Source organism: Thalassophryne amazonica, chromosome 12 (assembly GCF_902500255.1).
Source record: "Thalassophryne amazonica chromosome 12, fThaAma1.1, whole genome shotgun sequence".
In the NCBI taxonomy this organism is placed as follows: domain Eukaryota; kingdom Metazoa; phylum Chordata; class Actinopteri; order Batrachoidiformes; family Batrachoididae; genus Thalassophryne; species Thalassophryne amazonica.
This window is the reverse complement of record NC_047114.1, coordinates 64,982,728-65,005,263: the sequence shown is the minus strand read 5'-3', so window position 1 is coordinate 65,005,263 and position 22,536 is coordinate 64,982,728. Positions and strand designations below refer to the sequence as shown.

Genomic DNA, 22,536 nt, shown 5'->3' with positions numbered 1-22,536 from the left:
TGGAGGGGGGTAAGAATATGTAATGAATTTCCCATTGCTTTCATGCCTCACATCCTTTGGAGAGTATGTGCATCTGGTATCCAAGCCGAACATCCGCAGGGTTTGGAAACTGACAAAAGTGGCATGAACGTTGGGCACGGGTGACAATTCTAATGCCAACTGCAGCCACATTGGGCCCATTTATTCTTTTATTTCTCTTTATTTTCAAATGGTTCTCCCCTTATCCATCTTATTTTGTACTTTCTCTTCTCTCATATTTTTTGAAACTGCTCTGCCTTTACATCTGGGTGTGTAGCTGAATTTTTAAAAAAAGCTTTCTTATTGTCTTTTTCTAATTTATAATTATCTAATCATAAAAGAGCACACTTTCATTTTTATACCAGAGAAATCAAATTTCACTGCATGCAAATTGGTTATGCAGCTTATCAACCTATTAAATTGAAGGGATTATACACGCAACTTAAATTTTTGTACGTTACATCCCTTAGTTATCGCGCTCTTCTGGACATCCTACTCTGGACGTTGAACTGGAACAAATATGTTCATATATTTAGCATATTAATGAGGTTAAATGTCATAAACGCGTTCGCCTCTACTGGAAATGCAAACACGGCTGATTTGATGTGGATGTGCACACTTGTAAAGCTAGATTTAGTTTAATTCCTTTGGGGCAAGTGCCCTTCCTGTCACACTGATCAAATACATTCTTTTTGATATGACTATAAAGCGCTCTGCGCCGCATCAGTGTGTGCGTGTGCGCGTGCATGTGTTTGTCACTATGTGTATATGTGCTATGAGTTGGGGGTGTTGTGTATTCTATATCCATCCCCCATCACCAGGGGCTGTATTATGCATTGTTGTTAGCATGCCCTACATGCTCACCCAAGCATGTCCCGGTGTGGTACAGTATGCACATCTTCCCGTCCCCACATGTCGTGTCCTGCAGGCTCACTTCATTTACCTTTGCTCCTGAATTAATGCTTGTTAACTGTCACATTAGCTCAGATCTGTTGGTCCACTTTGCAAGTAACAAAAAAGCCCGGTATGTGGTCGCCGTGAATATTTTTGCTTGGATAAACACCATACGCATGGATTCATTTTGACTACCTAGGCTCCCTAAAGCAGAAACCTTCCACAGTGTTTATCGTATCTCCTCGAAAACTGAATAAGATAATCAGACATGTTACATTTTAATGATATATGCTGGTTTGGTTTGGTTTTGTTGTTTGCTCGCCACAACTAACATAGGGATGTCAAATTTGAGTATTTTTATAGTGGTTACTTGAGTAATAATGAGATGAATTAAAGAGGTCATGAGTCACAGCGTGGGTGTGGCCTTGAAGCTTCAGTCTAGGATTTAGGGGTGTTTTGGAGGGGTCTCTCTTGTTATGTTGAAATCTGAGGAAATGCAGGTAAAACTCATATTCATCCAATTATTATCTTACAAAAAGAAGAGCCATAATAATAACTAGTTGCTAATTTGGCCATATTGTGCAGCCCTACTGTCAACTAGCTGAAAAGTTTGAATATGAATTTATATCTACATTTTAAAAAAAGCTTAAAGTAGCAGGGGGTTAAGAGGGCTGTAGTTAGAGGGTCTGGGGGGTGAAGCCCTAAGGAAGCTGAAGGTTTTTAGTCATGCTAATGCTCTCCAGAAGCATTTACTGAAAAAAATTTCTGAAGGCGCTAAATGAGATGGTGAGATGATAACTTTGCTCATTCATAACCATGACATATACATATTTATAACTAGTTGAATAAAAGGCTCATTCAAATTATTTATCTCTTGAATTCAAGTTTTTGAAATGTGATGATCTGGTGGATTGCCACATATCTCAGTTAATATATAAAGCACCAAAGAAGTAAGATGGAAGTGTTTGAAAAGTGTGGCACCAACCAGTACGAGCTAAGAGGAACAAACATGGTAGAAGTGATGAAGGAAAAGCGTGTTTCTGTGAAAGGTGTTATTTTTTGACAGCATGAACAAAGAGGTGATAGATTTTAAAGACATTACAAGTTTTTACAAAGTTTTAAAAATACTAAAGAAACATAAGAAATTGAAGTGATGAATTATGTTTATGCTGATAAAAATTGCAAAGTACTATTGTAATGACCATGTGTGTGTGTGTGTGTGTGTGTGTGTGTGTGTGTGTGTGAGAGAGAGAGAGAGAGAGAGAGTGTTTGTTCATAGATCGGTGAATTTTTTATGTTTTTGTGTACTGAGGAAACTCTATTCTGCATTAATGAATTCAACAGTGATAAGGAAATGAAAACTAGAGCACCGTGCTCATACAGTGCAAACCTCCTCCAACACTACTTTCCAATTCCACAACATTTTACTTTGGAAAAAATTTTCAAGGTCAAAGTCATGTTAGAAGTGGCTTTTCATAAGCAAAAATATAATACAAAATATAGATCAAAACGGGTTTTCAATGTTAAAATTAAATATCCGCTAAATCCACAATACAGATCAGATGTGGATTAAACTTAGTCTATTCATTCAGAGTGCCAGTTTGCACCTCACTGTTACAAATGAGAGTGATTGAGGCACTTTTGATTGAGAAATAATGCAAAATGTACATCAAATGGCTTTATCAATATTAAATTCACGTGTCCATAAAATCCACAATTCGGATCAGATCCAGAACATTTCAATTCAATTTATTTTATTTGTATACCACCAAATCACAACAATGCTGCCTCAAGGTGGTCCACAAGAGTATGGTTGAATCTTTTACCAAACCTCCTGAGCGAGAACACAGGCAAAAGTGGTAAGGAAAAACTCACTCTGGTGATAATAAGGAAAAAAACCTCAAGCAGACCAGACTCAGAGGGGTGTCCCACTGCTTAGGCCAGTCTAACACATTTTTACAAATTTTACAAGAATTTCTTAACAAACAGAAACAGAAACAACAGACATAGAAAAAAACAGAAGATCAACAAAAACAGTCCTTAATTCAAATTAAAAAGTAGTCCATTTTGGGTCTTTAAACTTAGTGTGTCCATTTCCACACCAGGTGGGACTTCCGACACAAGCAGGGCCTCCAGTCATCGGAGAAATAGGCAGGGCATCCTGAGGTCAGTCCGGCGCCCTGGAGTGCCAAACTTTGTCAGGCAATACTGAGTGGCATTCTGCACCTCACTTTCAAATATGAGAGTGATTGAGGCACTTTTGATTGAGATATAATGCAAAAAATACACCAAATGGGCTTTTCCATATTAAATTCAAATGTCCAACAAAATCCACAATTTAATAAAATGCAGATCAAACTTTGTCAGGCAATACTGAGTGGCATTCTGCACCTCACTTTCAAATATGAGAGTGATTGAGGCACTTTTGATTGAGATATAATGCAAAAAATACACCAAATGGGCTTTTCCATATTAAATTCAAATGTCCAACAAAATCCACAATTTAATAAAATGCAGATCAAACTTTGTCAGGTGATAGTGAGTGCCAGTCTGCACCTCACTTTCAAATATGAGAGTGATTCGGGCATGTTTGATTAAGATATAATGTAAAATATACATTAAATGGCATTTTAAATGTTAAATTTTTGTGGTCTCAAAATCCATCTGCAGTCTGGATCAGATCCGGATCAAACTTTGTCAGTTTATAAAGGATACCATCCTACACAATGCTGTCAAATATGAAAGAAATTTAATCTTTTTTGACAGTTATAAATTTTTGAATATTTATTTAATGTTAAAGGATAGGGATTTTTCCAAGATTTTTCCTAACTTTGATCTTTGCCCTATGACCCTGAAAATTGAAGCTCTTGCCAATCAGGATATGAATCTTCAGTAAAATTTCATAACAGTATATGAAAAATTGTGGGCTCCATTCTGTTCACAAACAAACAAATGAACAAGGGTAAAAACATGACCTCCTAGTTCGTTGCTGGAGGTAATAAAACACAGTGAGAGTGAATAAATTCAGTTTAATGACAGTACATGCATTGTACAATGGACAAAACTCAGAGGACAAACAATTGAGATTTACATGTTTATGCCTTTGTGTTTTTAATGCAGAAATTTCAAACAACATCACAATGTAATTTAGCTTCTTTCTTTCCTTAAATAATCCTATTTTATAATGTTTTATAAAATACACTTCTGGAATCATAACATTTTTTGCATTCCTTTAATTTTGTCATACTGGGATTTTAGCATGTAATTAGGAACACGCGGCAGTGGCCTCCAGAGCTTTGGATATGAAAGAAACTGGCAAACTCATTTCAACCTGCATGTAACCTCAACCACACCTGCTCCTACTTTTCAACAAGCATGAGATGAAAAAATGATTTCATGCAAAAAAAAAACCTAGGCTTTCCCTGTGTTTGAATAACTTCCTTTGGGTTTCTTCTGAGTGCTGTGGTGCAGGTGTTTCATGTCCTTCAATAGAGGCCAAAGTGTCCTTGTGTCTGTGTAGTTCTTCACGTGTACATGTGCTTAGACTATATATTTGCTAGCCAGAAGCAAGTGTGTTAAATTCTCCAAGCATGTGTGACGAATCAAGCGGCTGGGAAAAGAGCAGCAGCACATTGCCACAACCAAGCTCCTCTCACAATCTGAACTCTAAAGACGAAATTGTTACTCTGTCTTACTGATCCTCGTTTGTATCTCTCTTTTCCTCCAAACGTTTTGTTGCAAATTTTGCATTTTGCAGAATGTGGGCGAGAGATTAAGTGAGACAGATTAAAAAAAAAGAGAGCGACAGAGAGAGTGCATCCCCCCACTCGTATGTCTTTCATCCTAATCCATAGTCTGTGTCCAAGAAAGGGCCTCCTTTTCACCCGTCTGACCTAAAGCCTCTTACACATGACCCTTGTGTGTCTCCCTCGAGGCTCTCTCCCACGGCCAGAAATCACAGTCTCAGACACTAACTCACATCTGTGCATTTTAGTTTAAAGTAATCAGGCATGGAAGGGGAGTGCTGCATGTGTGTGTGTGTGTGTTGAAATAATGCAATAGTTCAACTAAGGGGGGAAAAAAATCAGCAGAGGTCAGAAGACATTTGTTCCAAACACCCTTAACAAAACTGTACAATCCTGGGATTTGCAGAGGCGACAGATCTGCGTGTTTTGCCTGAAGGTGAAGTCAAATCTGCAGCCAGCCTGACTAACACAGCTGCCGGGGGAGAGCGTGTATCTTGTTAAAATAAGTGACCTCAATAAAGACGGACGTTTGACAGTCGGTTACGTAACTGACTGAGGATGATCCCCAGGCTGTATCTGTGAGCTTTCATGTTTGGGACAGAATATGTGCAAGTCTGTGAAAGATGGGGGTGTCAGGTGTACGAGGGAATGCAAGAATGTGCATATAAATTTTACGTGCATATACATCCTGTCATGTGCTGTTAGCTATTGACGGGGTAAGCTTAAACCTAAGTGTGTAGGATTTGGGGTTTATGTTGGCATCTTGGATATGTAACTAGATACAATATGATTCAGGAACCATACTTTTTATTACGGAAGGATGTGATTCAATATCGTGTGCTACAATTCTTTCTTTAATCTAGGCATTTATTTTCCAATAAGCCATAGGTGGCCATGCTTACCTTCAAATACATATTTCATGAAAAATCAGAGACTAGGGACTAGACCAGTGGTGTCCAAACTATTCCAGAAAGGGACAAGAGGGTGCAGGTTTTCTGACTTTAGCAGGTGATTTCACTGATTAGCATCCCTTTGAACAGGTGGGATGAGTTCATCAGTGAAATCACCTGCTGAAGCCAATGGCTGCAAAGAAAACCTGCACCATCTCTGCCCTTTCTGGAATACTTTGGACACCACTGGACTAGACCTTCTTCAGTTTTGTTTTGTTTTGTTTTGTTTTGTTGTTTTTTTTACTGCTGTGCTGCAGCACCTCTGCTCACCTGTTGTTCACCACTTGGGGCAACACCCCATATAGTAGGTGAAAGCCCAACAAAGAAGAAACCAGAAGAAGCCAGCTGTTGTTAGCATAAAATAAATTTGATGTTCTGAACCAGTATGAAAATTTTAAGAAATTGTGAACTCACTATCATGTTCAAATGGGTAGATTTATCTATTATACAGTTTACCATTATCAGACATGCTAATTTTGTTTTTACATTGTAAAGCTAATGGTCCTCTAACCAGATCCTCGTGCTGAACTTGAACTTTTGCAAAAGTTTGAAGTCACAGAAATAAATTTATACACTGACAAGTTCATAGTACATTTATATCAATTCAGAGGTCTGTATATTCGTGTAGCTACAGCTATTACTTTTAAATACATTTTTGATATCTTAGCCTTTCATATCTATGTAGAAGCAGGCACCCTCATTGAGGCTGCCATATTGCACTGCCATGTTGATACAGTAGCCCAAAAGAGACACACTGGCGCTTACCCTGCCTTTCATTTTGTAGCACAGCCGGAAGACTGAAAAAAACAGAAGAGTCAGTGGTTGCACCCACATGCCATATTTTCTAGACCAGGGGTAGGCAACCTGTTCCAGAAAGAGCCATGAGGGTGCAGGTTTTCTTTGCAGCCACTGACTCCACCAGGTGATTTCACTGATTAACTGATTCCATCTGCTCAAAGTGATATTAATCAGTAAAATCACCTGGTGGAGTCAGTGGCTGCAAAGAAAACCTGCACCCTCATGGCTCTTTCTGGAACAGGTTGCCTACCCCTGGTCTAGAGGATAAGACATGTTTTTTTTACTAGTTTGGGAGGTCCTGCGACTTATATTTTGGTGCAGCTTATTTCTGGAAAAATCATGCTTTTGTTTATAATAATACATCCATCCATGTTCTATACCCGTTTACTCTGGTTAAGGGTTACAGGGGGGCTGGAGCCTATCCCAGTGGTCAGAGGGCATGAGGTGGGTACACCCTGGGCAGGCCACCAGTTTGTCGCCGGGCCACATATAGACAGACAAAAACACCCACGGTCAATTTAAAATCTCCAGTTCACCTAACACGCATGTGGGAGGAAGGCGGAGCACCCGAAGGAACCCACACAAACACAGGGAGAACATGCAAACTCCACACAGAAAAGCTCCAGGTGGGAATCAAACCCACGATGTTCTTGCTGTGAGGCAGCAGTGATAATAACCAATCCACCATACTGCCAATATTATATTAATAATAATAATAATAGCTGTTTTTGTTTCCCAGGAATCAAAGCACTAAATAAAATAAGCTCCAATAATAAAAGAGTAAATGCAACGATAATAAGAAGTACAGTACAACAATGCACAATAATCTCCACCCCCCTCCCCACACACACTTTTTCTTCTTTAAGAGGCATTTCATGACTGCTGTGACTTATATAATCTGGTGCAACTTATCCACTGGAAAATACGGTATTCTCTCTACTGGTTGCTGTTGCGTGCTAACAAGGTTCAAATCCCTCATTCTTTTGTGAATCGGTACCTTGTATCTATTGTTCACCACAGGTAGGTAAGCGAGCATGAATCTCTGTTGCAAAAAGAAGCAAAAATATGAAGGGAAACAAAATTGTGACCTGTGATGCCAAAATGAAATCTACAACCTCACCACTAGATGAAAAAAAAAAAAAAAATCCTACACGCTGTAACTCCAAAACAACCGAGCTGCGGTTTATGCAACGTGGGCTGCATCACTCAGTTAAATGGTGAGGATATGACATGGTGACGAAGGCGACATACCATTACAACAGTTCTGTTTGGTGGGGGATGTAGAAACCGTGCCTTCTATAGAGTTACTGTACTGCTTCAGAAGTGGTTTTAGAGTCAACATATCAGACTGCACGAAAACAGAAATCCATCTGTCTGCACTGAGGGATTTTGCGTTGGCTGGTGCTGCGCCTGGTGTGACCCCACCCCTGGTAAATACAGGGTTGAAGGTTTCCTGCATGGATAAAAATACACTTGCCTCTCAGAAGAGAAGGAAAAAAAAAATCAGATTTCTCGCCTGTTTTTGTGCCTATTGTGTTTAAGGAGCTTAAGCATTCCAGACTTTTTGCAGTCGTCACCAATTACAAAGATTTGCAAGAATATAAGGAATGCAAAAGTATATCTACAAAGTGCGCGTTGTTTGGTGCAGCGATGTTGGGAGGAACGCTGCAGAATTTACATTCTGTCGACTACACACAGTTCAAACTTGGTAGTTGTACTCATGAGGGCTCCTTCTTCCTCTTCACTTTTGTACCTCATGAGTCTCCATACCTCACCAAAAGTTACATCCTCATTTGGAGCTGCTGGGTTGTTTTTTGCTGGAAGGTGACATACTGTAGGCCTAAAACTGCTGAAGGTACGTCAGCATGATTAAAAAAAACACAAAAGACAAATTTTAACGTGTCGTGGCATTTTATCAGCTCAGTTCCAACTGTGTAAACCAGAACGTCCGGCTGTGCTGGATAAGAAACACTCTGGGTGACTTCCTTATTTGAGCTGGAAACCTGAAGCTGTCTGTCATGGCGCCTGGAGTTTACACCGGTAAGTACAATTTAACAAGGAATGTTTGCAGTAAACCAGAGCTTCACTTTGGAATTCCTACCAAAATACAACGTTTGAGCTGTTGATTAGAGTCGTACTGTAGCAAACAACACACTTACAGACATAAACTAGACAGGCATTCATGAAACAAGGCTCAACAATGCTGGAATTCTGTGTTCAGGTTTAACAACTTTAATCAAGTTCGTGGACTTGTTTTTTTACAACACAACTTCATTAACATTCAGAACGCTCTGAGTGTATATGACACTGTAGCAGGTTTACTTGTGGACATACAAAACATTTCAGTTGTTGGCTACTTGCTATGTGATACATGGCTAAGAGGTTTTGTGAAGGTCAGGATAACTTTGGAATTTTACAACATAGGCTCTGTGTTTAGATATTTTGGGGTTCACTCGGGACAAGCACAAATTAATCAGTGCAGTATTGATTTACCACGCAAATGCTGTCACTGGCCAACCTGCTTTATATAACACTGGCTACGTTTACATTGCGTTAATATTCGGGATAAGGTCAATAATCCGGTTTCTGAATCATTAGGAATAACCCGTTTACATGCTTAAGCAGACAGAGTTACTTCTGTATACATGGTCGCTGGTATCATTTGGAATATCCCCATCTAAACAGCGACACACATCTTCCACCGGTGCTTGATTTGGTTTGGCGTTCGTGCAAATCCTGCTTCGCGTAACTTTTTGGCCACCTTCTTGTAAATGTCGCTATCTCTGTACTTTCTACCACCAATAAAAGACATTATTATTATTATGTCTTTCACAATACTAATGAAGTACTCAGTTTCCTCCTCGTTCCAAAAGTGTGGTGCTGTGCTGCCGCGTCTGGATTTCCCCATGCTTATTTATCTCTGCTTCTCTGGTGTCTGGTGGGTTGCGCGCGCGGCATACAAGTAGTTGCCGTACTCAAAAGACCAAGATTCCTTGCAGATAGGACATGCGCAGAACACAAAATAATGTTGAATGAATGAACGAATGAATGAATGAGTGAGTTTATAATTATTATAATGCAGTTAATGCATTACTCCTTCATGGGGAGCCTTAGAACTTTTCAGCCTACCCTCGTATACATACACATACGCAGATATATACACGTATACATACCTACATGCACTTACATACATACGCACACACGATGACAATACCAAAAAGAAAAAAACGTGCAAACTTAGTCAGTGAACTCAAATTTACAAAATATAACCAGACAATACTGGCACACAACACACAAACCCGAAAGTAATAACAAGACCTAAGTCTTCAACTATAGCATGCAATTTTGTTATTCTTGTAATGTCTTTTAAAGCCTACTAACGTACCAAGTACTTTAATGTTGTCTGAACAGTTGTTCCAGATGTTAACACCTTTGACAGATACACAATGACTTTTTGCAGTAGTTCGGATGCTTGATTTTTCAAACAATAAAATTCCTCTCAAATTATAACTGGAGTCCCTCATTTTAAAAAGATCCTGGCCATGTTGTGGCAACAGTTTATTTTTAACTTTATACATAATTTGTATTGTAAAGTAATCAACCAAGTCCCAGAATTTTAGAATATGCAAACAGGCAAACAATGGATTCGTTGGCTCACAATGTGATTTGTTACAAATAATTCTTACAGCTTTCTTTTGCAACAAAATGATTGGATTAGTATTAGTTTTATATGTATTTCCCCATACCTCAATACAGTAGGTCATGTATGGAACGAGCAATGAGTGATATAAAATAGTTAATGAGTGTTGGGAAATTAAATCTTGTGCTTTATGCAGAATTGCAATGGCTTTTGAGATTTTGGATTTAACAAAATTAATATGCATTTTCCAGCTCAGTTTATCATCAATGACAACACCAAGAAATTTTGTATCAGTTACAGTTTCAATTTCAGTATCACTTAATAACAAATTTCTGCAGGAAATCCTGGACTTGTTACCAAATATAATAGACTTTGTCTTACCAAAGTGGAGCGATAATTTGTTTGAATCAAACCATTGTTTAAACTTCTGTAGTTCCTTCTCCATCATGTCCAAGGCCTGTCCCAAGTGATCCCCACTACAAAACACAGTCGTATCATCAGCAAACAAAATACAACTGACGGACCTGGAAGCCAAACATATGTCATTAATATACAGAAGAAACAACAACGGCCCCAGAACTGAACCTTGGGGCACCCCACAAGTAAATTTCATGAGTTCAGATTTTGCCCCACCAATATGTACACACACTGATATCTATTGTATAAATACCTAACTATCCAATCATATGCCAGTCCCCTGATACCATACCACTGTAGTTTGTCCAATAGCACAGTGTGGTCTATAGTATCAAATGCTTTCTGTAAATCAAAAAAAAAAAAAACCCCAACAGTATATTGCTTATTTTCAATTGCATTTGTGATCTGTTCAACAAAAGGAAGGATAAGCGACCTAATCCAAACCCTAACCACAAAACATTTAAGAGAAAGTTCCTCAAAAGAAACTTCCTCAGTAGTTGAGATACCGGGTTTAAAACCTCACACTAAACCCGGACGCACACATAATAGGGGTCAGTTCTGGGGATGCAAGATATTCTGAATTTGTATTTGCATGCACTGTACATGCATGATGGGTCCAGTCCTCTTTCACGTGTCAGCTGTTTCTTTGGGATTTCCGGTAGCTGGAAGCATTAATCTGTGTTCACATCACAGATTTGATGAGTCACTATTTGAAGAGTTTCAGTCAGGTTTTAGAATTCATCATAGTACAGAAACAGCATTAGTGAAGGTTACAAATGATCTTCTTATGGCCTCAGACAGTGGACTCATCTCTATGCTTGTTCTGTTAGACCTCAGTGCTGCTTTTGATACTGTTGACCATAAAATTTTATTACAGAGATTAGAGCATGCCATAGGTATTAAAGACACTGCGCTGCGGTGGTTTGAATCATATTTATCTAATAGATTACAATTTGTTCATGTAAATAGGGAATCTTCTTCACAGACTAAGGTTAATTATGGAGTTCCACAAGGTTCTGTGCTAGGACCAATTTTATTCACTTTATACATGCTTCCCTTAGGCAGTATTATTAGACGGCATTGCTTAAATTTTCATTGTTACGCAGATGATACCCAGCTTTATCTATCCATGAAGCCAGAGGACACACACCAATTAGCTAAACTGCAGGATTGTCTTACAGACATAAAGACATGGATGACCTCTAATTTCCTGCTTTTAAACTCAGATAAAACTGAAGTTATTGTACTTGGCCCCACAAATCTTAGAAACATGGTGTCTAACCAGATCCTTACTCTGGATGGCATTACCCTGACCTCTAGTAATACTGTGAGAAATCTTGGAGTCATTTTTGATCAGGATATGTCATTCAATGCGCATATTAAACAAATATGTAGGACTGCTTTTTTGCATTTACGTAATATCTCTAAAATTAGAAAGGTCTTGTCTCAGAGTGATGCTGAAAAACTAATTCATGCATTTATTTCCTCTAGGCTGGACTATTGTAATTCATTATTATCAGGTTGTCCTAAAAGTTCCCTGAAAAGTCTTCAGTTAATTCAAAATGCTGCAGCTAGAGTACGAACGGGGACTAGAAGGAGAGAGCATATCTTACCCATATTGGCCTCTCTTCATTGGCTTCCTGTTAATTCTAGAATAGAATTTAAAATTCTTCTTCTTACTTATAAGGTTTTGAATAATCAGGTCCCATCTTATCTTAGGGACCTCATAGTACCATATCACCCCAATAGAGCGCTTCGCTCTCAGACTGCAGGCTTACTTGTAGTTCCTAGGGTTTGTAAGAGTAGAATAGGAGGCAGAGCCTTCAGCTTTCATGTTCCTCTCCTGTGGAACCAGCTCCCAATTCAGATCAGGGAGACAGACACCCTCTCTACTTTTAAGATTAGGCTTAAAACTTTCCTTTTTGCTAAAGCTTATAGTTAGGGCTGGATCAGGTGACCCTGAACCATCCCTTAGTTATGCTGCTATAGACGTAGACTGCTGGGGGGTTCCCATGATGCACTGAGTGTTTCTTTCTCTTTTGCTCTGTATGCACCACTCTGTATTTAATCATTAGTGATTGATCTCTGCTCCCCTCCACAGCATGTCTTTTTCCTGGTTCTCTCCCTCTGCCCCAACCAGTCCCAGCAGAAGACTGCCCCTCCCTGAGCCTGGTTCTAATGGAGGTTTCTTCCTGTTAAAAGGGAGTTTTTCCTTCCCACTGTCGCCAAGTGCTTGCTCACAGGGGGTCGTTTTGACCGTTGGGGTTTTTACGTAATTATTGTATGGCTTTGCCTTACAATATAAAGCGCCTTGGGGTTTGTTGTGATTTGGCGCTATATAAATAAAATTGATTGAAATTGATTGATTGATCATCAAGGTAAACAATATTGCAGCAAAACCCATGACAAAAAGGTTTTAGAGTGACCTTTTATTGTGAAACGTGCAATAATCATGCTGCTTAATCAGCATGTTGACATGCCACAGCAGCCAGGTGGATGGATTCTGCTGGCAAAAGTGAAGTGGTCACAAACATGGATTTTAATTAATTTGTGAATTAATTTGATTGAAATAAGCTTTTTGTGTGCATAGAAGAAATCTTACATGTTTTACTTCAATGTATGAAAAATAGGAATGAAGACAAGTGTTGTTGTGTAATAATGACTTTATTTTCTTTACAGAGTAATGAGGTGCACTGGGACCTGCACAGCTTGAATTCTGGAAGAAATGGAGGAAGGTTGGGAAAACTGGATTTGACTGAGTGGTTTATCAGTTCAGTAGCAGCATCAAGGAAAACTGACAATGACTCACATGGGGCGTGAAAATCAGGGGACAGGACTGAGAGAAGTCTTTGACATTCTGGCTAAAGCGTCCCATGAGCGACTGGTAAGCGTGTCAGTCAAGCTGGGAGAGTCTCCTGAAGATCAGATTGTGCACGCCTTTTGTCTGATCTTTCTCCAGAAAGGACCACAAGCCCTGAAGAATCTCCAGTCGCTGAGGGAAAACTGCCTGGCAAACCATCTGGCTGAGAAGTGGCAAATGTCCGGCGGTAAATTAGAAGACTTCAGAGAACATTGTGCTCATGTTCAAGACTTTACAAGAGAGTGTCTGAAAACTCTGGCACGGATTTTCAACATTTTGTCTGACCAGAGGCTTTGTGATCCACTTTTAAGAAATTTGGCGTATCGGCGAGCCGTGTCTTGTACCAACCAGAAAACCAGCAGTTGTGAGGATCTGGAGTATGATCAACTCAGAGAGGAAGCTAAAGATTTGTGTGGACCTCAGTTTGAGGAGTGGATGTGTTCTTCTGGAGAGCTCAAGTTGGTTTCGAACCGAGATTCTGACGGCAGCCTTGAGGCAGGAAGACCAACCTTGAGTGTTAGCTTATCTCAGGTTCAAACGCAGAATACCAGCGCTCACAGTTTGCCCAGCCCACTGCAGGCTAGCTCCTCAGTGTCCTCGTATCCAACTCATATAGAGTTAAGTTTACCACCAACAGCCATAATAGGAGGGGATTCTCAAGGAAGTTCAAATAACCCCAAAACGTTGCTTTCCTTCCCTCAGCAATCTGATTACAGTCCTCAGCCTGATTCTATCAGCCATCCTCTGTTTGAGTCAGCGACAGACTCGAGGCGGCACGCCGCAGCCTGCGAAACCTCAGACTGGAGTCATTCGAACACTCCCATTCTGAAGAATGAGACTCCAAAGCCATCAACAGTACCAGCTGCTACTCCAAAACCAGTAACTCCAGACCCAACTAACACTTTCCCCCATAAACCGGCATTTCAGCGTGACATGCACGACTGCATGAGCGCAGACGAGGAAGAAGAGGACATATTCTACCCATTCGTCATCCTGCACGCGCCGGAGGATGCGGAAATGGCCGAGAGCATGAAGGAAAAACTGGAGTCTGTCATCAGCTGCGAAGGTGCAACCTTCTCCGAGGAGTTTGCCATCCCGGGTAAGAGTACTCTAAGATGTGTTGAGGACGCCATCAACAACTCTGCCTTTACTCTTCTGCTGCTCACCCGCAACTTCAACACGCGCATGCTGGAAATGAAGACGGACTCCGCTCTCATCAACTCCATGAGCAACCAGCATAAGTACAACACCGTTATCCCCGTGCTGCCGCGAGAAAACTGCATATCCAAACAGAGTATGCCAATGGTTCTCAAGACCTTAGTGCCGCTGGACGAGAAGAAGAACTTTGAGGCAAAAGTCCGAAAGGCTTTAACGCCGATGAAAATCAAACAGCAGAAGAACATCTGGACCGCTGAGCAGAGAGTGAAAATCCAGTTGAGGAAACAGGAACAGCAAAAGCTCGCAAACAAGCATTCTAAGCAGCTGATTCACGAGTGGAAAAAAGCTCAGTTGCTTGAGCAGGAAGGCCTGAGATATGTCATGGCACAAAAACTTCAAATGGATCCTAGGAGTATCCCTACGTTTCCCAATACGCTCCCTGATGGTGGGGAGGGCAGAACGTGGTGGCAACCACATTCCAACATCCATATCGAAAATGCAAAGTACATCATGATTGGTAATGACTCTCAGATGACTGTGGGAGTGGGTGGAGTTGGAGATAATGGCAATGATTTAATTTTCAAAGAGGAGATGCAATAAGGCTACAGATTTCTTGTTGAGAGAAAAAAATAGTCAATTTAAACACTAAAATACCACCAAACACTCTGGATTATTTGCTGTAATGTGTCATAAAACTTAATTAATATGGAACAGATAAACGAGATTACAGTGAAAAGAGGTTATTCAGCAGAGCAGTCTTTTTCAGCCTGTGAATGATTTAGTTTCAGCTGCCATCTACTGCCCAATGTGTGATAGTACAATTACTGATCCGCATTAGCTCACGTTGACCACTAGGGGGTGCTGCAAACGTGTTAAAATTAGAGTGGCATCCTCTGCTACTTCATTTTTAAAAAAAATTATTTTATTTACGTTTTTATGGTGAGATGTTGGTTAAGTGTGTCAAGAAGCCAGTGGCGGCGCCAGGAAATTTTTGTTGGGGGGACTGAGGTGAGGCTGGGGTAAAAGTTGGAGGGGCGCCAAAAAATGTCGGCGAAATGAACAATATATAGTAACTTGCTTTATAAATACCAAGGTACATGTTTTAGTCACCTGTGCTCCTCTAAAATGTGGTATCAGTGCACACATACATCACTTAGAATGACTGCAAGGTCAGTAAACTTGCACATAGGTATAAATAAAGATAAGTAAAGTTTTAAGAGTGGCCGTAATAAATGTTTAGGAAACATAAATTGTTGAAGTATGGAGTTAAATTTGTCTCATTAATACTTGCAAATGCACAGAGGGTGATTACAAATATCCTTTCATTTGTACACGTGCTTTGAGATCCACAAACAAATTTCTGATTTGTAACTTGTGTGTGGGTTTTTACAAATAAATGTTTATTTGCAAAACTAAACATTCTGTTTGTGAAGGGTGATTCAGCATTGGTGGACCACCGAACACACACATTCATCACTTTGCTCAGTTATGCAATATTGAGACATTCTCAGCGCAAAACTGCAGTTGAGAGCCACAAATATGTCAGTCGCTATTCACAGTATTGGCAGAATTATTGGGGGGGCTGAGGGGGGCTTGGCTCATTATTGGGTGGGCTTAAGCCCCCCCAAGCCCCCCCTTGGCGCTGCCAATACAAGAAGCTGTTTTAATGTTAAATATTATTGTTTGTTTATGTGGGTGTGTGATTTTCTATGGTTTGACAAGATTTTGAAAAGTACTTCATAGTTGTAATTTGTGTTCCAGAAATTCCAAACTTTTTTATGAAGCTATGTCTGAAATTCAAGCTATATGTATGACTGTTTGTACATGCTTCATTTTAATGAATGCATTTTCAGTTCACTGTGGAGAAAGGTCCTAAAATAACAACAGGAGACTAGAAACAGTTTAGTAATATACAGAATGTTAGACCAGTCTGTGGAGGTGGTCCCAGTTGCAATAGTGAAGGGGTACGTTGATTTCAAGCCCTGCCGTCAGAAGAAGGCAAGGGTGGTGCCTATCCCTGGCGTCAGACAGGGGCCAAACTTGTGACGGTGGAGTGGAGGAGGTTGTGTTTTTGGTCAGCAACTGCAAACAGCAGAAAAGTGAGTTAGAAGTGATTTTTTTTTAAAGTAATGTGTGTGTTTCCTATTGGTTTTGAGTTCATTTCTTACAACCCCAATTCCAATGAAGTTTGGACATTGTGTAAAATGTAAAAAAACAGAATACAATGATTTGCAAATCCTCTTCAACCTATATTCAGTTGAATACAGCACAAAGACAAGATATTTAATGTTCAAACTGATAAACTTTATTGTTTTGTGCAAATATTGGCTCATTTTGAAATGGATGCCTGCAACACATTTCAAAAAAGCTGGGACAGTGGCAACAAAAGACTGGGAAAGTTGATGAATGCTCAAAGAACACCTGTTTGGAACATTCCACAGGTGAACAGGTTAATTGGAAACAGGTGAGTATCATGACTGGGTATAAAAGGAGCATCCACTAAAGGCTCAGCCAGTCACAAGCAAAGATGGGGTGAGGATCACCACTTTGTGAACAACTGCGTGAAAAAATAGTCCAACAGTTTAAGAGCAATGTTTCTCAATGTTCAGTTGCAAGGAATTTAGGGACTCCATCATCTACAGTCCATAATATAATCAGAAGATTCCGAGAATCTGGAGAACTTTCTACACGTAAGCAGCAAAACCGAAAACCAACAATGAATGCCCGTGACCTTCGATCCCTCAGGTGGCACTGCATTAAAAACTGATATCATTGTGTAAAGGATCTTACCGCGTGGGCTCAGGAACACTTCAGCAAATCACTGTCAGTTCACACAGTTCGTCATTCTGTTTTTATTTACATTTTACACAGTGTCCCAACTTCATTGGAATTGGGATTGTAGATGAGGACCAACTGCTTCCTAATAGAGATACGACTTGAAAATTGAGTTTTCCTGGTCAAACGTGTACTGTTACATTACTTAAATCATTACATTATTTAAATCGTTAATTCCTTAAATCATTGATTTCTTGATTTCTTGGGGTGGGAGTTGACCTTTTTTTTCCCAAGTCAAGCAAATTCACTTTTATTCAAGTACAATATTTTTTTAAAGTTTTGTTTAGCATGTTAAGTTAGATTTTATTTCATTATTGTCTTGTGGAGTTTTGTGTCATATCCCCACTATCATATGATTCTTATGTGCTTCGACTGCAATAACACCTCCATGTTGGCTCTTGACTTTTCCAAGTGGTGCACTGATGTGATGATTGTTTCTTTTCATCTGAAGGGCATTTGAGCTTTTCCCCTTAATATCACAAAAACCATTAATGGCAATCATCCTGTGTGGAACACTCTGTGCTTACTTTGTGGTCGGTCTCATAACGCAATCCACATCAGGCCACATAGTGCACGGTGTAACTATTTCATTTTCTTACTTCATACAGATTATTGTATTAGAAGTACAAAAATTACACCTGGCACACGGTTCCTACAGTGCACAAACCATGACATCAGAAACTGTCAATCAACTAGATTTTTGAACAGTATTTGTATGTACTTTGATATATGATGTCAGTTTAATCCCAACATACAAAAACATTTACCTTTTTTTATTACATAATGTCAGTTCTATGAAAAGATTAACCCTTGAGTTTTTACACATTTTATTTTTTCATGACATCAAATGTAAAATAAGTTCACACTTTTTTATATTAAAATTTCTAAAATCATGCAGTAAACTTACAGTGCAAACAAATCTGTACAATATGGAATTCATAAAAAAGAAAAATATCAGTTAAAACAATAGATTTAATAAGTATGTGCCTCCATTAATATAACACAACTAAATCACTTTTACAGCCAGATTTCTTTAGACAAGTCAGAGGATGGATACATGAACATTTCCAAGTCACTTGGACTTCATTTACATCAAACATTAAGAAATACAAACAGTATGATTCTGTTTGGTAAATCTGTGTCAAGTGGGCAGTTACCAAAAACTGATTCACCCTGCAAGAAACTGGCAAGTGAGGGAAACCACCAAGACATAAGCAACAACTCTGAAGGACATATAGACTTCTGTGGCTGTGACTGAAGAAACTGTGAATTGTTCATCTTTTGTCTGTTGCAACACAAGTCACTTCTTCAAGTAGAACAAAATAAAGTCTCCCATGTGCCTTCTGCCATACTAGCTGAAAATCATGTGCGTCGTTCCACCGTGAAGCTGTATCACTGGTGATGCTGGAGACAAATGGTTGTCCTCCAGTCGCAGCCACAGAAGCCTATAACTCCTTCAGAGTAGTCTGGATGCCTTGATGGCTTCTCTCATTTCTTCTCTTAGGGAGGAAAGCCATCAAGAGACACCCAAGCCAAATTGTGAGAACAATGCAGTTTTACCTACTTAACACAGATTTACCATGCAGTACCATACTATTTGTATTGGTACAAATGAAGTCCATGGATGTATTTAGTGATTTGGAAATGTTCATGTATCCATCTCCTGACTTGTCCAAAGAAATTTGGCTGTAAAAGTGATTTAGTTGTGTTATACTGTATTAACAGGGATGCCTACGCGTCCCATTGTTTTAGATTTGATATTTTCATTTCATTAATATCATGTTGTAGTGATTTTTTTTTTCACTGTGCATTAAAGGGCTTCATTGTAGCAATTTAAACATAGAGACCTGATTTTTGCATTTGATGTTATGACAGATTAAAATGTGTAAAAGCTCAAGGTTCACAAACATTTTCCCAGCACTGTAGTTGAGATGTATGAGCATTAAACAGGGATTAACACTGTTTATTTTGTCTTCAGTAGAATAATTTTGCTGAGCTGTTACTGAGATTTAATTATAGGGTCATTTGAGGTCAAAAACCAAAACAAGATTTACGTTCTCAGGACAAATGTTCAGTCTGAGTAAATTAAAACTCGGGGTCACTAATTAATTTAAGGTCAGAATCAGCTTTCAGTGGTTACTGAGATTATAGCAAGGGATCATTGTGTCTGGGTCAAAGGTCAAACCTGCTATTTTGCCACTTCAGTTTAACTCCACCACATAGAAATACAGGGTCTCTAAATTAACTAATAATTTAATGAAATCTGTTCATCAGCCTCAGTGGTTATTGATATAATTGTGTCAGTTTCCATGGAAACGCTTCACACACACACACACACACATATATATATATAGTTATAGTTATAGAAATAACTTAGGACCCAAGTCATACAGTTTGCTGAAGGCTGGACTTTCTGCTCATGGTGTTGATTTTCATTAAATAAGCTGCAGCAGTGAGATAAAAGTACTGATGTTTAAAACATGTCTACGGTATCTCACTGTGAAGTGTGCCGCTAAATATTTTTATAAAATGTCAACACATAAGAAGCAATTACGCTCATAGGTTAAGTAACAAATTTAAAGTATTTCAGATTTGCAATAAAATGGAATCTTTGTTTGTTTGTGTTTGTTCGTTTTGACTATTGTATTCAGCAAGCTAAAAAGATTGAAATCTGTGTGGTTCTTCACATTTTTGTTGTACACTATGAGTACTTCCAACAATGTTTCCTTCTCTAAACTTCAAAGTAAATGAAAAGTCAACAAAATATTTTTCCTGAATTTGTTAAGCAGTACAAATGACACATACACCTTTTCATTGTCGGCATTTGCATATCGGTCGCCAGGTGTCTTAAAACACACACTGAGAGGGTACTCAAGGTGGGATGGTTGGGTGAGGTATGAAAGCATGTACTGGTGTCCCACGTTTCCGCATCTTTGAGTCCTGAATGGCAACCACCCAAACAGACATCCATCCCCACCTTTCAAAGGTACTCAGGTGAACCGTGGCGTCCACTTGGACTTCTCCTGATGCTGAGCTCCTCAACACTGAATCAACTGAGTGCTGAATTATACCCAGATAAATGTACCACATGGCCAAAACCTTCCCTCAGAATGGTCAGCATAGTCTCCTTAAACAGCTTGATTGACACAAATTCCAACAGTACTCAAGGATCCTCCAAAGAGTCTTAGTACCAAAGGCATACAGAGCACTGGTTAGTGTCCAGGAAGTACCAAGACCCCAGAGACTTGGACCTTCATTCTCATGCAAAGGTATCAACATTTGCCACCCACCTCTGTCCAGCGATGTCATGAATCCATAAGCTCTTTCCAAACATCTTGATCTAAAAGGCCGAGGACCCAGACGCATGAACCTCACTGCTAAGACAAGTGTCTGTCTCAGCACTTTCACCACATACAGCAGCACGGTGGATTAGTGGTTAGCACTGTTGCCTCACAGCAAGAAGGTCATGGGATCGATTCCCACCTGTGGCCTTTCTGTGTGGAGTTTGTGTGTTCTCCCCGTGTTTATGTGAGTGTGCTCCGGTTTCCTCCCAGTGAACTCCCCAGGTCTCCCTTGCAAAAGAGATCTCGATCTCAGTGAGACTAACCTGGTTAAATAATGGGTTACCGCAGAGTCATGTCACTTCCGGCGAAGTGGCCAATCCGAAGGTAAGAATTCGTACTTCCGCGACTGGCCGCCCGATGAAAACAAGCTCGGGCTGCATTGATTGTCTATTGAAATCAGATGGTTTTGTTTTGTCTCTAACTTGCTTCTAACATCCAGCTGACGGCTCTTACTGCCTGAAACAAAGACATTTATATACCAAACTGACCTGAAATGAGCCACTGTATATTAAATTGACTTTATTCAGGAGTCTGAGCCCTTTGAAAAGTGACCAAATTACATTTATCATAGCTTACAAAATAACTGGTTCTTTTCTGTTTGATAACCCACATTAATTCATACTTTTGTCCACATTTACACTCAACAAAAATATAAACGCAACACTTTTGGTTTTGCTCCCATTTTGTATGAGATGGACTCAAAGATCTAAAACTTTTTCCACATACACAATATCACCATTTCTCTCAAATATTGTTCACAAACCAGTCTAAATCTGTGATAGTGAGCACTTCTCCTTTGCTGAGATAATCCATCCCACCTCACAGGTGTGCCATATCAAGATGCTGATTAGACACCATGATTAGTGCACAGGTGTGCCTTAGACTGCCCACAATAAAAGGCCACTCTGAAAGGTGGCAGTTTTATCACACAGCACAATGCCACAGATGTCGCAAGATTTGAGGGAGCGTGCAATTGGCATGCTGACAGCAGGAATGTCAACCAGAGCTGTTGCTCGTGTATTGAATGTTCATGTCTCTACCATAAGCCGTCTCCAAAGGCGTTTCAGAGAATTTGGCAGTACATCCAACCAGCCTCACAACCACAGACCATGTGTAACCACACCAGCCCAGGACCTCCACATCCAGCATGTTCACCTCCAAGATCGTCTGAGACCAGCCACTCGGACAGCTGCTGGAACAATCGGTTTGCATAACCAAAGAATTTCTGCACAAACTGTCAGAAACGATCTCAGGGAAGCTCATCTGCATGCTCGTCGTCCTCATCGGGGTCTCGACCTGACTCCAGTTCGTCGTCGTAACCGACTTGAGTGGGCAAATACTCACATTTGCTGGCATTTGGCACGTTGGAGAGGTGTTCTCTTCATGGATGATGCGAAGGAGATGTGTTGCACTGCATGAGGCAAATGGTGGTCACACCAGATACTGACTGGTATCCCCCCCAATAAAACAAAACTGCACCTTTCAGAGTGGCCTTTTATTGTGGGCAGTCTAAGGCACACCTGTGCACTAATCATGGTGTCTAATCAGCATCTTGATATGGCACACCTGTGAGGTGGGATGGATTATCTCAGCAAAGGAGAAGTGCTCACTATCACAGATTTAGACTGGTTTGTGAACAATATTTGAGGGAAATGGTGATATTGTGTATGTGGAAAAAGTTTTAGATCTTTGAGTTCATCTCATACAAAATGGGAGCAAAACCAAAAGTGTTGCATTTATATTTTTGTTGAGTATATTTTTATATGTATTTGTTAATACCGTTATTGTAGGTTTAAGTACGCTATTATACTTTATACACTAATTACCATTTACATGGTGTAGATTTTTAATGATTCCGTTTATGTGTTCTTTTTAA

At 39.7% G+C, this 22,536-nt stretch overlaps 1 protein-coding gene across 2 annotated transcripts; it reads left to right on the top strand.

The window, feature by feature from the left end:
- The first annotated feature begins 8,189 nt into the window (after positions 1 to 8,189).
- On the top strand, positions 8,190 to 15,534 carry ticam1 (toll-like receptor adaptor molecule 1). 2 transcript variants are annotated; one of them, XM_034183632.1, is made up of 3 exons: positions 8,190 to 8,446; positions 13,143 to 14,081; positions 14,115 to 15,532. In XM_034183632.1, the coding sequence occupies exons 2-3, from the start codon at positions 13,264 to 13,266 to the stop codon at positions 15,079 to 15,081; spliced, it is 1,785 nt and encodes a 594-aa protein (XP_034039523.1). In that variant the 5' UTR covers positions 8,190 to 8,446; positions 13,143 to 13,263; the 3' UTR covers positions 15,082 to 15,532. The 2 variants fall into 2 exon arrangements, with proteins under 2 accessions (XP_034039523.1, XP_034039522.1); XM_034183631.1 differs by having other exon boundaries at positions 13,143 to 15,534.
- The last annotated feature ends 7,002 nt before the right edge of the window (positions 15,535 to 22,536 follow it).